The 14,684-nt window shown below is 32.0% G+C and overlaps 1 protein-coding gene across 1 annotated transcript; it reads right to left on the reverse strand.

Moving 5' to 3' along the window:
* Positions 1-4,413: 4,413 nt before the first annotated feature.
* LOC122588513 (protein RFT1 homolog) lies at positions 4,414-11,853 on the reverse strand. The gene is made up of 15 exons (XM_043760650.1): positions 11,751-11,853; positions 11,591-11,670; positions 10,624-10,718; positions 10,281-10,441; positions 10,027-10,178; positions 9,175-9,293; positions 8,871-9,025; positions 8,422-8,496; positions 7,568-7,639; positions 7,348-7,485; positions 6,959-7,114; positions 6,237-6,289; positions 5,949-6,127; positions 5,741-5,817; positions 4,414-5,433 (listed from the first exon to the last, which is right to left on the reverse strand). Exons 1-14 carry the CDS (start codon positions 11,851-11,853, stop codon positions 5,757-5,759), a joined length of 1,599 nt encoding a protein of 532 aa, XP_043616585.1. The 3' UTR covers positions 4,414-5,433; positions 5,741-5,756.
* Between the last annotated feature and the right edge of the window lie 2,831 nt (positions 11,854-14,684).

The following is a 14,684-nucleotide window of genomic DNA, read 5'->3' on the forward strand; positions in this document are numbered from 1 at the left end:
TAGGTTTAGACGTTGAGCTTCAATAGAGCTTATTTTATCAAATATGTTATTTGAACTGGATTAAATGCTTTATCAAAGCATAGATATTTATAGTTATTTGAATCCAAGAACTAAGCTTAAATCTTTTGCCAACGTGGCTTAAGCTAGCATTTATAGGTTAGACGCTAGATCCATTGACATCATCAAGATTAAATTCAATGTTACGTCCAAGAAAACTAAATAGGTTGAATATTAAGACGAAAGGTGTTAGATAGCTTAAGAGGAAAAATTCTTCTATGAATTAAGGGGTTCTTAGGCATTTACCTTTTTTTTTAAAGATGTTGAATGATTGTTGTTGGTCAATATAAAGAATACTAAGATGAAAGGTGATGTAGATCACCAATTTTTAATGGCGTGACACGGTGATGTGGCATTTAGCGGATGGTTGACATTAAAAATTAACGACATTTTATTTGTTGCGAAATTTTTATTAATGAGATCCTTTTAATAAACGAAAACTAATAGGTTCTTCATATTAACAATTTTGAGTAAAAAAATTTTCTTTTTATAAATTTTTCCCTTTTATTACACAAGATATTTATAAGTTACTTCCTTTATTTAATTAGATCGGTTTTGATTCATCTAAAATCTAAATAACACCCAGCTTGTAATCTTGTATATATTCACATAATAATAACTAAGAATGGTTATTATAAAACAAATATATAAATATTAATATAAAACAAATAAGATAAAATCTTGACTATTGAATCATGATATAATTGATATGAGCAGATTTTCGAAACACATATCTATACATTATTCTATGAAGATTTTCATGATGGATACCAATTTTCATGATAAAATATTTGTTTTATTTTTTTATTTAATATATTTTTTATTTGAATCAAAATCTAGATACCCAACATTTTGGATTTCTCTTTTAAAGAATTGTTATTTTTAAAACACTTATAAAAGGTGGAATATCCACTGAAGGGGCCTAAAGAATTTTAAGATGTGACAGAAAGATATTATTATGAGCCCACCTCATGATGGGCCGATGGCATGTTAAAACTTAAAGTAGGGATAATTTTGTGGGTGAAAACACTTTTCATTCTTAAAGATACATAAAACAAAATGTAAAAAAGTCTTGGGGAATTCTGTTCTTAAATAATAAAATAAAGAAAAAGGGAATATAAGGTTGTCCGACACCTAAGTTTATGTGTGGAACCCCTCACATACTAATATTATATTATTTATTGTTTAATGAATAAATGCATGAGCCCCATGATTTTTATAGATTAGAAAAACAATATGTGAGTATTCCACATCTAAGTTTAGATACACGACAACCTTATATTCCCATCCCCCATAAAATAAACAATCTTGGGTTTACTTATACAAACAAATAAACTGTCAACTATCAACGACTAATTACTAATAAATTAAGTTATTGATAGGTCATTAGCTTAGATACCCGACAATCTTATATTCTCATCCCCATAAAATAAACAATCTTGGGTTTACTTATACAAACAAATAAACTGTCAACTATCAACGACTAATTACTAATAAATTAATTTACTGGTAGGTCATTTGTGCACAATCTACTAGATAATTGAAGAATTTTTTTCTTAAAAAGTTAAATACCTAAAAAGCTAGAAGATGTTAACTAGGAGTCTACAATTTTTTCTCTCTGACTTCACTATTACAGTAAGAAGCTCGTTGGTAAATAGTTTGAGGATCTAATCACTTCATCCCTTAATTTTGAATGTGTACAAGCTGGCAAGTTGTTGCTTTGATGAAAAGAGTTTGATTAATAACAAAACAAAGTGAGTCCCTAATAACCTTAACTAAACTTCCAAAAGAGTTCGATATGCAAAATCATGGACCAATATTAGAAATTGATAAAAGCAAAATGGGTCAAGACGTGTCTATATCAAATTTTTGGTTACCCATACACAATACAATCACTATTGACGATAATATTAATCTGTATGCAGCATTCTTTGTGTTTTTTACTAAAAACTTTCAATTGTCAGAGACTATCATTGAGCTATGACTTGCTAAAAGAAAGATAAGTAAGAGTTAATGGAAGGTGATGTTATGGAAATTCACTCAAATTAAAGTTTTTTGACTTTTTTTCTTTTATAATTGTGTGTAACCAATTGAGTATGATAGGAACAGAAAGAACATTTGAGATAAACTAGACACCTAATATACTTGACATTCGAGAACTATTTTGTCATATTTGAGTTTTTAGTCTCATTTGCCATCAGTTACAACTTAACATAGTTATATACTAATAGTAATAGTAATAGAAAAGTGATTACATTATTAATTTATTACAATGTCTAATTAGCAGGCTTAAAAATCAGACTAACTCAGTCCATAATTTACATATCGTCGAAGTATTTTCTCTCTATCTAGCTATAACTTTGTTTTTTTGTCTAAATAAATCTTTAGTCTATTACGACCTACCAATTAGATTTGTTAATCGTTTTTTTTTCAAATAACCTTATTAGTAACAACTTAGTAATGATTTGATCACAACATTTTCCCATAGACCAACACGACTAGCTATCTTTTGCCTGTCAATACCTACCTTCGATGCGATCACTTGTGACTCTAGCTGGTATCCAAAGCTTTGATATACATCTCAACTCGACATCATTAGTTATTGTTAAAACTTTTCATCGGATGCCATATATATATATATTATATGCTATAAAGTAAATTAACATCATGAACTTTAACCCATGTTCGAAAAAAAAGATTTCAATTTGACATAATGACTCTATCCATGTTGGTGCCACAATGTCAAAACATAATAATTTGTAATAATGATAATTTTATACCTATAAGATTACAATTTTCCCCCCCACAAAACACGTTCAACACAGTCATATATATCTAGCTATTTGTCCATCCATCCAATCAAAATTACAATTGATTCTAACATAAATCCAAAATCATACATAGAATAACAACAATAGCAAGAGGAATACAACATTTTAAGCAAAGATCAAAGTGTATCATGATGTTATTTTAGAAGATTAGAAGGACTTTTTACAACTTTTTTTTGAAACTTTTTTCACTCTTTGTTTGTTAGTATTGAAATAAAGGTCTAAAAGTTGTACATTCTAATCATCATTTTTTGATTTATTGGTATCTCCTTTTTTCTAACTCCAAACATCTTAATTGTCAAGTGCATGAGTTGTTCACTTTATTAATAGTTCATCACTTTATCTCTATCTAGACCCTAAAACCTTCATACCATATTGTACAAATACAACTGTCTAAGCACAAATTACAACTACATAAAGCGGCTGGCGTTGCTATTGCTATAAGTAACATATATCATTCAGCAATACTGTTTTGTCTAAACTAGAAAGTGTGCTAGTACCACCACCAGTTATATTTTAAGCACTTGTATAAATTGTTTATAATTGTATGAACCAACACCGTATAGCTAAATGTTGTTGTGTGCATATTACCTACTTGTTTGAATGACAATGAATGTATAATAATAAAAATATATAGAATAACTGATAAAAATGTCAAACGTTGTTAGTTTATTTATGTATTCAATTCTATCTATTGTTTAAATAGCTACATAACAAAAAACTACTTAATGAAGTCTTCACACAAATTAAATGATTTATTTTTCGTAAAGTTACTCTACATACTAATGATATAAAAATAAGTAAGACATTTTATTACTAAAAGGTTACAAATTTTATAAAGGAGTGGGGGCAGACCTACTGAGTCAGTGGTGTATTGGTCCAATTACAGAAATTGGTGGAGGATTCGGTGCAAAATAGATAGTGGCATGACCTTTGTTACTACTTCAGTCTTTGAGTCTTGATACAACTCCATTGCTTGTTTTGAAAGCATAATACTAGTGATATTATAACTTCATTCCAGCTGGCCATTTTTAAACTCAAAAAACTTAGAAAAAACAAAAACAAATTGTCGACGATACATACATCACTTTTTTAGTCGTACACTACCTGAAAGACCATCTTTAGTGTAAAATATCAATCTAAAGTCAAGTCACTAAGTTATTGTTAATTCAGTACGACACTAAATTTTTGAACAGTTTAGACCAATTTGGTACAAAATCAAACTTCAGTACCTTCTATTTAAGTCATTTTACACACTATTTTGTATTTATTTAGTGTTTTACCATAACTATCTACCGATTAATTTATATAATTTTATACATGTGATGCAAAACTTTCAAACTGGGTTGAACATTTGGTATATATATTAGAGTGAAACCAAATTTAATATAAAAAGATTCACACTTGACACAAAATTTGATACATACACTGGGCATGCCTTTAATGGCTGACATTCTAACAATGTTATGGTCATTCAGAAGCCCTAAAACATTTTGTTAGAGTAGAATGTAGAAGTGCACTTAGTAGCTAGGTTAATAATCATCACTCGTGATTGGAATAAATATTTTACGAGTTTAATAATACCATATGCAATAAAAGTAGATATTGATGTGATTTGTACAACATAGTTTTGGCCTTTTGGGCATATCACCAATTCAATGCATGTGATACAACACTCTAATGCATATATTTAGTGTACACATCAAAAATTTGTATGCAAATCACTTCAATTGTCCAAAGTCAAGTCATAAAAAATGTCTTCCATATCCACATGAGTTATAGTTGCAGTCGATCTCAATCATCAGTGCCACTGCACATTCAGATCTCTGAATGGACGTCAGTATTCATATGACCCCAGTGGGTTTTTTCGGAATATAACTGATAGTAACGGATGGTATACGTTACATTTGCTAAACTATTCCGTTGAAAATTTAAAAGTATGGATGCATTCCAGGAGGAAATGCAAAAAAAAAGACGAGCATCGAGGTACAGACTAAAAAACTTGGTATATACCCGTTTCTGTTTTTAGCTACATTTCAAAAATCAAGATTCAATATAACATTTTCCACAGATGGACATAGGTATTGAAATCTACATGATCTCAGAGGCATCTATCCTAGCAGTAATATAAATCTTGCATACCTTCGCCAATCTTGTTTTTGAAAAGGTTTTAGAGGTAAGCTCAGGATAAACCAGATCTGCTTGAAAATAGTCATATCCACCAGGCAAGTCTCAAAGGAAAAATTGTAAGATAACGGAAACGATATGGGAACAAAGACTGAATTGATTTGGTTAACAAAATGATGGAAATACATTGTGGCTATTTTAGGCGGAATTTAGTCAGATAAATGATATGTCAAATAGCTCTATAACCATGGTTTGGAAGTCATTCAAAGGGTACCGGCATTTCTGTAAGACTATTAAAACAATATGCGAGACTCTTTGCAACCTGAAAAAGTAAGATAGTATGCAGTGAATGGTCCTACAAGCTTTTGATCAAGATCGTTCCACGGTAAGAAAGCTGTTTTCCCTTCATGATCTTGTTTGCCTAAACATATAGACCAAACATATTACTCAGGGTGGGAGACACTTAGCTATCGACATTTGATAGAGGTGGCAAGATGGGCGGGTTGAATAGCTAGGGAAAAGGGGTAGGTTGAAATGTGTCGTTTATTGGTTCGGGTCGCGTTGACCTTCAAATACTTTTTGGTCCAATTTTCATTACCTTTTATAAATACTTGATACTTTTTTGTCCATTTTTCATTAACTTTAGATGAACATAAGCAAAATCAACCTTTCATAAGTAGATGGGTAAAAAACTGCAATTCTAACATTCAGTGGAAGTTTGATCTCACCTAAATCCACTTGGTGTCAGTCAGAATGTTCACGGAAGCGAACAACTTTATTGATGAAAGATCTCTCGCGGTGGTAACTGCGTGCACACAGAAAAAAAGGTGTTGGTAAGGAAACTCGGGTTTATGCCATTATTCTTCACTTCAAAAAAGTACTATGTTGGAAATTCTTTGACAGAAATAGTGCCAGAAGGTAGAACAGACAACTTACATTACAAATGATGAAACACAGAAGCAAGTAAACCCAATTGAAAAGTGTATGCAAAATGTTGGCCAGAAGTTATCACGGTCCAGAAATACTTTTTCAGATACGAGGGTCACAGCACTTGAAATCAACAAAATTGTCCAACCAGCAGGTAAACAGCTGTCGAAAGAAAATGATGAAGAATCCTACAACAAGGCAATACCGCCAATACATAAAGTTAAATTCAGTAATAATGTTCCGCCAAAACTATAAATTAGCTTAATGATAATTTGCTTGTGGTATCTTGTTGTATACCTGAAAGTATCGCCTGATAAAAACGGCAGAGTAAATTATCCGAAAAACCATATCTAACAAGCTGTCAAGGAACCATAATATTAACTTTAATCAAAACTCAATCAAATGTTGCAAAATTGTGCCAATCACTCTATGCATTCCATCAATCAGTTGCTTATAGGTCATCAATGCAAGAAAGAGATAATTGGTAATAGTTGAAAAGCTAAAAGCCTATATCCCAGAAAGCATTGCTATGAATACTGAATATACTAACAAAATGCTAAACAGATTAAATAAGTTTTAAAAATCTTAAAATGAGTAACAAACTAAAGACTCACTTTTTTTCACAAAGGCTTCCAATACTATTAAGATATGACAACATACATATAGCAAGATGGACAATCACTTGATTTAATTATTAAATTATTATCAATAATTTAACTCTTTGTAATACTATTTTGCAGGCTAACCAATAACCATACACGGCCTCTCTCAACCTGCATCAAAATTCAAAAGTTATATCTTTTGACATATTACCTAACCAGCCTAACCCACCGCCACCCTTAAGAAACCTTAAGAACCTCTTTGACTGATAACGTAGATCTTAGTATCTAAAAACTGAGCATTTCACAGAGATTAGTAAGACAGTGGAGGAAAAAAAATCAAAATGATGATCACATAAGTCAGAACTAGTTATGCTACAGCATAAACCCAGGCCACATAGGGACTTATATGAAGGATACTCAGAGCATTTGCAAATATCAATCCTACTGCACCAGCTGATCGGATGAGCAGGATGTTGAGGACTACATAGATCACTGAAAACAAAACCAGTGAATTGTTTGAACGTTTGAGTTGATCCTCTGTTGCAACTGCGTGCAAGAAGGCTTCAGATGTTCCTATAAGAACAGAAGATGAACCGGTTGAAAGAGCAAATTTATCGGTTGCACCAATGCTCTAATCAGCAAAGAATGTAAACTCGGTGAATATTAATTCTGACAATGTTTTAGTGATATTTTGATTGCATGAAGCAAGAAAGGTTACTTAAGATTCTTTTTGGTACCTTAAAATTCAGTTACAAGTTTAATTCAAAAAAATTGAAACAAAGAACAAGCGAATGAAATGGCCTTACCATTCATAGCCAGAACAACGACATACAAACAATAATATCGAAGAGCTGCAGAGGCTTCTCCATCACTCCATTTGCGACCATATAACAATCTTATGAGTGAATAAGAAAAGCTGGGCCCAAATGCCATAAATATCAATCCTACATAGCATGTAACAAGAACAGAAAGCAATTAATAAGTATACATACATGCAACAAAAACAAATTAACTGTGACATCATACCTATTAAGGTAACAAGCTTTAAAGCATCCCTTAGGGAAGTCTGCAATCTTCTTTTTTTGTGCATGTCCTCTCCTGCAAGTAAATAAAGTAATACTTTTAACCATTTATGTAGTATAGAATCAGATCAAATATATTACATAATATATTGCTGGCAAAGCATTTTTAAGATAATTAATACTGAATGGGAAATTGCAGAGCAGTATGTGGTATTACAATTAATACAGTAACACGCGTTCAAAACATAGACCAAACTAAAAGCTTGTTATAGGCTTATAGCAATTAAACTTTACTATTTACCCATTGTTAACGAGACGTAGGCTTCTACTTTTTTGTCTATCTAGCCCATTGTTTTGTTCATAGTCGGAAAGGTAGTTTATGGGACTGGCATGTCAATGCCCATAATAGTTTCTGTATTTGCACAATGGTGCGTTGTTTGTACAAGCCAATGTGACATTTAGTCACATTGCCTGATTTATTTTTGATTAATACAATTCATAGGGTATATCCTTTTACCCAAAAAAAAACTTTACTATTTACCCATGCATAATGATTCAAAGAAATGCAGAAGTCCATATATTATAGACACCACTAGAAGTTCGTGTGCAAAAAAAGATACTAGCAAACTTTGAATTTGAAACCACTTAGAGCACAAAATGCAAACAAGTATATGAAAAATAGCAGACCAAGTAATGACATGGAAAAATGACACACACTAATAAAGTTTCCATCCAGGGCATAAGGTTTGAACCAAAAAAACCAATTTGTATGTAGTAGATTACAGGTAACATATATCAGTATTATACTGCATAGACTGCCATTGCGTAATAGAAAAAAACTTATGATAAGAATTAAACCTGATGCAGACCTTGCAAATGTTGTATACGAACTTTCTTCAAAAGGAAGCAACACCAACCTCACCACTAAGCTACCTAAAACACAAAAGATGACTGATTAGGCATGCTAAAGGAAGAAAGGTAGATCTAGATCTCTATGCCATTTTTCTCGGACAGGTTGGTCAATCATTGATTTGTCCTATTTAAGACTTTTTGGACCGCAAATCCATAAGAGCAAGGTGTTTTCTGGCCTCAGTCAAATGAATGATACAATGTGTTGTATCCTCATTCTTCAAAAGGCCATGAAAGAAGAAAATGATTTTGCAGAATAACATCTACTGAAAGAACTGTCGCGAAAGAACTAAAAAGGCTAAATCAACATAACTTTATACTTGCGAGCTTTCAAACAGGTCGCATGCAGAATCTTTTCAGAAAGTATAATAAGTTTCTGGAGAAAGGCACATACATACCTAATTTGTCTACGAGCCCATATACAGCTTGGTTATATGGAGTATCAAACCACACAAGAACCATCTTTTCTCCTTCTTGAAGAATCAACTTTTGGAACGACTGAAGGGTAAATAACGTACACATTTTTGAAAGATTTTTATCATAGTTTCCTACCCTGCATACATTCCGTATTATTTATGTGACAAGACAAATATAATGCAACTCAGCAAATGCTCTTTGACACATTCATTTTCAGTCCTCAATCATGTTTTAATATAGAAACACTGTGAGATACAATACACTAGTTTCATAAGAAACTAATACCTGAAAGGAAACAGAACAGAAAATGTATATCCATGCAGAAGCAAGAAATAACCCCAATAGCACAGGAAAATGCATCCTCCGTATGCAGTCTGAGACAAGGCAAATACAATTGCCCTCTCCTGCAAGAAAATATAACATTGTTCGTATAAACACAGAGTTCAAGCATTTAGGTGCATATTATTTAATAATGTACACCCAGATCCCATATATGTGCCTTCTAAATGGAATTGGCAAAATGAGGTGGTCACAGGTTGGGTAAAGGTCAAAACAGGTAAATTTTAGACACACACACAATATGGGTCGACATTGCTAACCAATATAATCAGTCTAGATTGTTTATTGTTATTTGGCCCATTAGCCCAACATGTTCAGGGCACGGCCATTAGCTTATTCCTGCATAATCTATCAATTCATGACCAAAAATAAGCAAAGAGATCAAGGAAAAACATATCAATTTTCAGACACAACACTTGCTGTTTAAAATGATATTTTTAAAACTTTGCCATATATAAAGTGTGAAAATATAATTACAAAAACTGTATGATGCCAAGATCCTCAGACTTTTTGAGAAAACTGACTTAGAAGGTTTAATGCATCACATATACGCTTTAGACAACTTTGGCCCCATGGATTTGAAGGCACCACACATAAACTGTAACAAGGAAACAGTTTTGTGTACTTTCAGTATAATATATGCTTATTACCAACAGAAGACAATAAGTGCAAGCTAAAACTATTCATATTCCAACAGCTGATCACTGTATAACTGTATAAGTAGCTCACGAGAATATTCTAGAAGTGGTTTAACATAAGACTGCTATGGTTGATATTTACTATAACTAACTTCCTTACCACATCAATCTGCATGACGATGAAGACGTAAACTGTTATGCATCGCAAAAGAGTTGCAGCAGTTTCAACCATCAACCGAAGTTTGAGAAGAAGTAGATTTTGTGAAAGTATATACAGGGGTTCTGCCAGTAGCTCCAATATACATGCAAAAGCTGCAAATTAACATCAAATTTCCTGATAGTTTAGTTCATAACACCCGGTATTACGTAAAGCATTGACAAGTGATCTTTTCAAAAACAGAAATCACATATTACCATTAATTAAGATGGCTTGCGCATATGCATTTGAGAAACTTAAAGCTTGCATCCAGAAGACAAACACGCATCCAATAATTGTAATAATCACTCCCCAGGGGATAGTGATCCAGGCTAACTTCAACAGCTTTGCAGCATTTTCATCCGTTAAAGTACCTTCACTAACAAAAGCCAGAACACGGTAAGGCACAACTTGTAATCTTCCATGATTTCAATTGTCCATAACTGTAACGTGGCAATGTGGCATATGATAATCATGCATGATGGTGCTCATGCACTATGGGGCAAGTCATCAGATATGTTTTACTTGTGATTCAGTAATAAGATAAGCCTGTCAAAATACCATCTAATATCTGCCCTCATGCATGCTCTCCGAAAACCCTCTCGGCTAAGGAACAAGACACACGTCACAAATAGATGGAACTGCACAGCATACAGCTGCATTGTGGAAAGAAAAAAAGTGAGACATTTATAAACAATAAGCCTTAATAATAAGAAATTGGTTAAGCTTTAAGTATCCTTTTTCTCCTTGTGTTAATTAAAGGGGAGAAAACAAGCAAACATTTTGCAACAGATCAATTACCCAACTCATCCCTGACTAAATAATAAATCGTGAATCATAATCAATCAGCTACTAGCTTATGATACTTTTCAATACAAATGCTTTTGGTTTTTCACAAGTAGAGAATAAAACGTGTAAACGAAGGGGGTTTTCACTGTTCATGTTACCCAGGAAGGATGAGTTTGACTCAGATGTATGCAACCTAACCGGGGTATTGACGTGGTTTCCGAACCCTTTCCATGGCCAGCGCCAAGATATTTACATAAGGAGGTTTGAGCCACAGACTTTTTGAGAGAACATCAAAATGTGCAACCACCACACCACCTTAGTGGTGATTTATTCTTGTTGCATAATCAGAGAATGAATAGGGAAATTCAAGATATACAAAAGAAAAAAAATTGCCATTGCTACACAAAAACAATTAAAGTAACCAACAATCTACAATTTCATAATGCGGGTTCTTAGAGTTGTCAAAAATCAAACTTTTACAACCAACTCTGTCAAAAATTGAACCTTTTTGAGAGAGAAAAAAGAAAAAGATTCTGGGCACCCGGCATTGTCAAATTGGAATCCTTAGGTCCGTGTTTTGTTGTCGAGATTTTAGATATTAAAGAAGTCTAAGATAAGCAATTGGGTAAATGATCATCTAACATATAGTTACAGTAGCAGAAACAAGGAATCATGCTATAATAAGTTGTAGGAACATTAAAAAACAAACAAGGAGAGTTAACAATTGTTGTTAACTTACAGCGTAATCCTGTTCGGTTAAATGTCTGACAATCCATGAATTGAAAATGAAGGGGATTCCTCTAGATAGAAACTGTGTTGCTGTTACATAGAATATATAATTATAAAATTATTTAGCATCCAATATAAACACATAATAATACTCATCATTTGAATAATACCTAGTAAATACTTAAAAGTGCGAGGGAGATTAGCAGCAGCAGCAGCAGCAGCAGATACACTAGTGATTGTTGATGTAGATTCATTATCATCTTCTTTTTTCATCATATTATTATTATATTAAATTAATTCTTTTTTATAATAACATCAATCAGAGATATATACAAAAAAAGGAATTTAGGAACCCTTATCATTCGGTGGAAACAATTTAAAATTGAATAAAGAGATTGAAGATCGAATATTTGGAAGACTTTTGAAAATATTAAAAGTAAACCAAAAATTATTTGTTTTAGCAGCCCTTAGGCCGGCAAGATATATTTTTTACTGGCCGTCTACACATTAACACATATTGAGGCATTTTTCAAAATTTTGGTGGAAAGTTCATCATGTTATACATATTCTTAATCGTAAATAGATATAAACTATATAAACTAAAAAAATTTCACATTCATCCAAACATAATTAACAAACTAGATCCGTTTAGAAAAAGTTAGCAACCCGCATAATGTGACGACGACGGTGACGGCTGTGTAGTTATGTCATCGACTGGTGATGATGACAACGACGGATAGTAATGATGCCAACCGTTGATGGTGGTGACAGATTCAAGTGATATATGTAGTTGATGGCGAAAAATGACGTGATAAATGTGATGAAAATGTATCACTATTATAGTTTAAAAATCAAAGATAAAAATTTATGTATTTTAAGTTATTATCAAATTTATATTTTACTTTGTCAGATAAAAGTTTTATTATATTATAATTTGAAGTTATGTATTCTAAGTCATTTTATTAAATTTATATTTCATTTTATCAAATAAAAGTTTTGTTATATTAAAAATTAAAATTATATTATTATAATGGAATATAAGTAAAAAAGATGTCACTTGATTGTATTAAATTGCCCAAACAATGTTTGTACCACCCACTGGTTCGATTGAATACGGATTATTTAATAGTTTTATTTTCTTTTTTGACCGAACGAACAAGACATATATACCTTATTGGGGATTTTCAAAAATTTTGGTGGAAATACTAATAACATTACATTCTTTATCATTTATTTTAATTGATATATCATAATTATGCATTATTGACTTGTACAGTTAACAATACAGTACTTTATACGAATATCACTTCCCCTCTTTAATCTTCATCTATATCTATTCTATCTATATCTATATCTATACTTTTATTTATACTTTTATATAAAACAAACTACCCCTCTCCATTTTTAATTTTCTACCTTTAAAATACCTAAAATACCTTTAACTTAACACATTCTTAACTCACACACAACATCTACCCAAAAATATCTTTAAAATATTTTCTAATCTTATCAATCCAAAGTATTTCTCTTCTTTTTTCACTAATTTATGTATTTTTACCTAATATATTTAATTAATTACTATACTCTTGATGAGATTATTTACAAGATACATCTTTTAATCTTTAAAATAACTACATCACTCCTTTTTACATCAATTACCTTCACATTAATAACCATACCGTTACCGCCATCATCACCACCACCACCATCACCCATCGACGTGATCGCCGCTGCATTGCGCGAGTACCCCTCTCGTTAATGTCTTGTTGAGATTAATTTATAAAAGAAAAAAAAAATTGGAAGATAACTTTCAAATCACCCTAAACAAGAAAAGAAAATTGTTTAAACAAAATCAACTAAATTATTCTTTTAATTCATATCATTTCACTTCCTTTCTATCATAATAAGAACCCCTCAAGAACACAACTGATTTTAATTTATCGTATACTTTTCTTTTCTTTTTTAAAAAAAACTCAAGATTATAGTGTAAGAGAATTGGAAGTGCCTAAGTTAGGCCATGGGGAGTAAAGGGTTCTTGTACCCCTTTTTTACTAGTTTTGTGACATGTGAAGTTTCCTCCCGATGGGTTGTTCCCCTTGGAGCAAGGGTTCCCATAATCCCGCTTTTTCTTTTTCTTTTTTGTTTAATTATTTTTATTTTCATATAAACCCCTCTTATTTTCTTACTCAATATTTATTTTATACTTTATAAAATTAACACATACAAACTTAATAAAATTTAACGCATAATTCCATTACATTAAAACATAAAAATACTTCTTATATTACTAAAAACTACTTAAACTAGTAATAAATAGAAATACTACTTAAAACTACTACAACTAGTTATTAATATTAAAACTAGTTAAAACTATTACTTATTAAATACTAAAACTACTTAAAACTACTACTTATTAATACTAAAACTAATCGGTCAAAACCCCTTCTTGTTTCCGATCGAAGGTCTGTGCGATTCTTTGATCAAACAAATTGACGCCATCCGTGGGACAATATTTTACACGTCCCTACCTCTACACCGGGTTAAATCTCCAACAATTGACGCCCATGAAATCCAACGATATCAAATAAATCTCGATAAAGATAAAGCCCAGTATATATGTCACAGATAAAGCCTCGACCAGGGAAAATCTTGTGTAAATTATCACGGACAAAGCCTTGGTGACAAAAAGATCAATAGGGAAAGTCTTGTGCAAATTTTCACAGATAGAGTCTTGGCGACAAGGCAAATCTTGTGCATATTTCAGCCTTACGGAATAATCTTGCAAAGGCAAACGCCATTAGATTATCCAAACTAAAGCCTGTAACCCTAGAAGACGGTTACTCATTGGATCTACCAAGGAAGACATCAATCACGGAGAAACAACCGCAATTTCCGGAAATTCGAGGACACTTTCTGATCTTCGAAGGTATGTAATGTGCAAAATCGAGCTTTAAATTTATACAAATAGAATTACCTAAAAACTCACTACTACGCACTATCGGGCAGTGGACCCGACAATTTGTAATATAGCTAAGAGGTAAGACCGTGTTCGTTCTCAGGGATTGGATCGATTAGTTGTTTGATGAAATGGTTTGGAAAATGGG

The sequence above is a fragment of the Erigeron canadensis genome, chromosome 1 (genome assembly GCF_010389155.1).
Source record: "Erigeron canadensis isolate Cc75 chromosome 1, C_canadensis_v1, whole genome shotgun sequence".
Taxonomy (NCBI): domain Eukaryota; kingdom Viridiplantae; phylum Streptophyta; class Magnoliopsida; order Asterales; family Asteraceae; genus Erigeron; species Erigeron canadensis.

Excerpts from the sequence above, each read along its gene's own strand:
- LOC122588513 (XM_043760650.1), bottom strand. The coding sequence starts at position 11,853 with ATGAAAAAAGAAGATGATAATGAATCTACATCAACAATCACTAGTGTA. Across the intron at positions 10,442-10,623 it reads ATGAGGGCAGATATTAGATG|TGAAGGTACTTTAACGGATG; the intron begins GTATTTTGACAG and ends GGCTTTTGTTAG. Across the intron at positions 7,486-7,567 it reads AAAGCTTGTTACCTTAATAG|GATTGATATTTATGGCATTT; the intron begins GTATGATGTCAC and ends CATGCTATGTAG.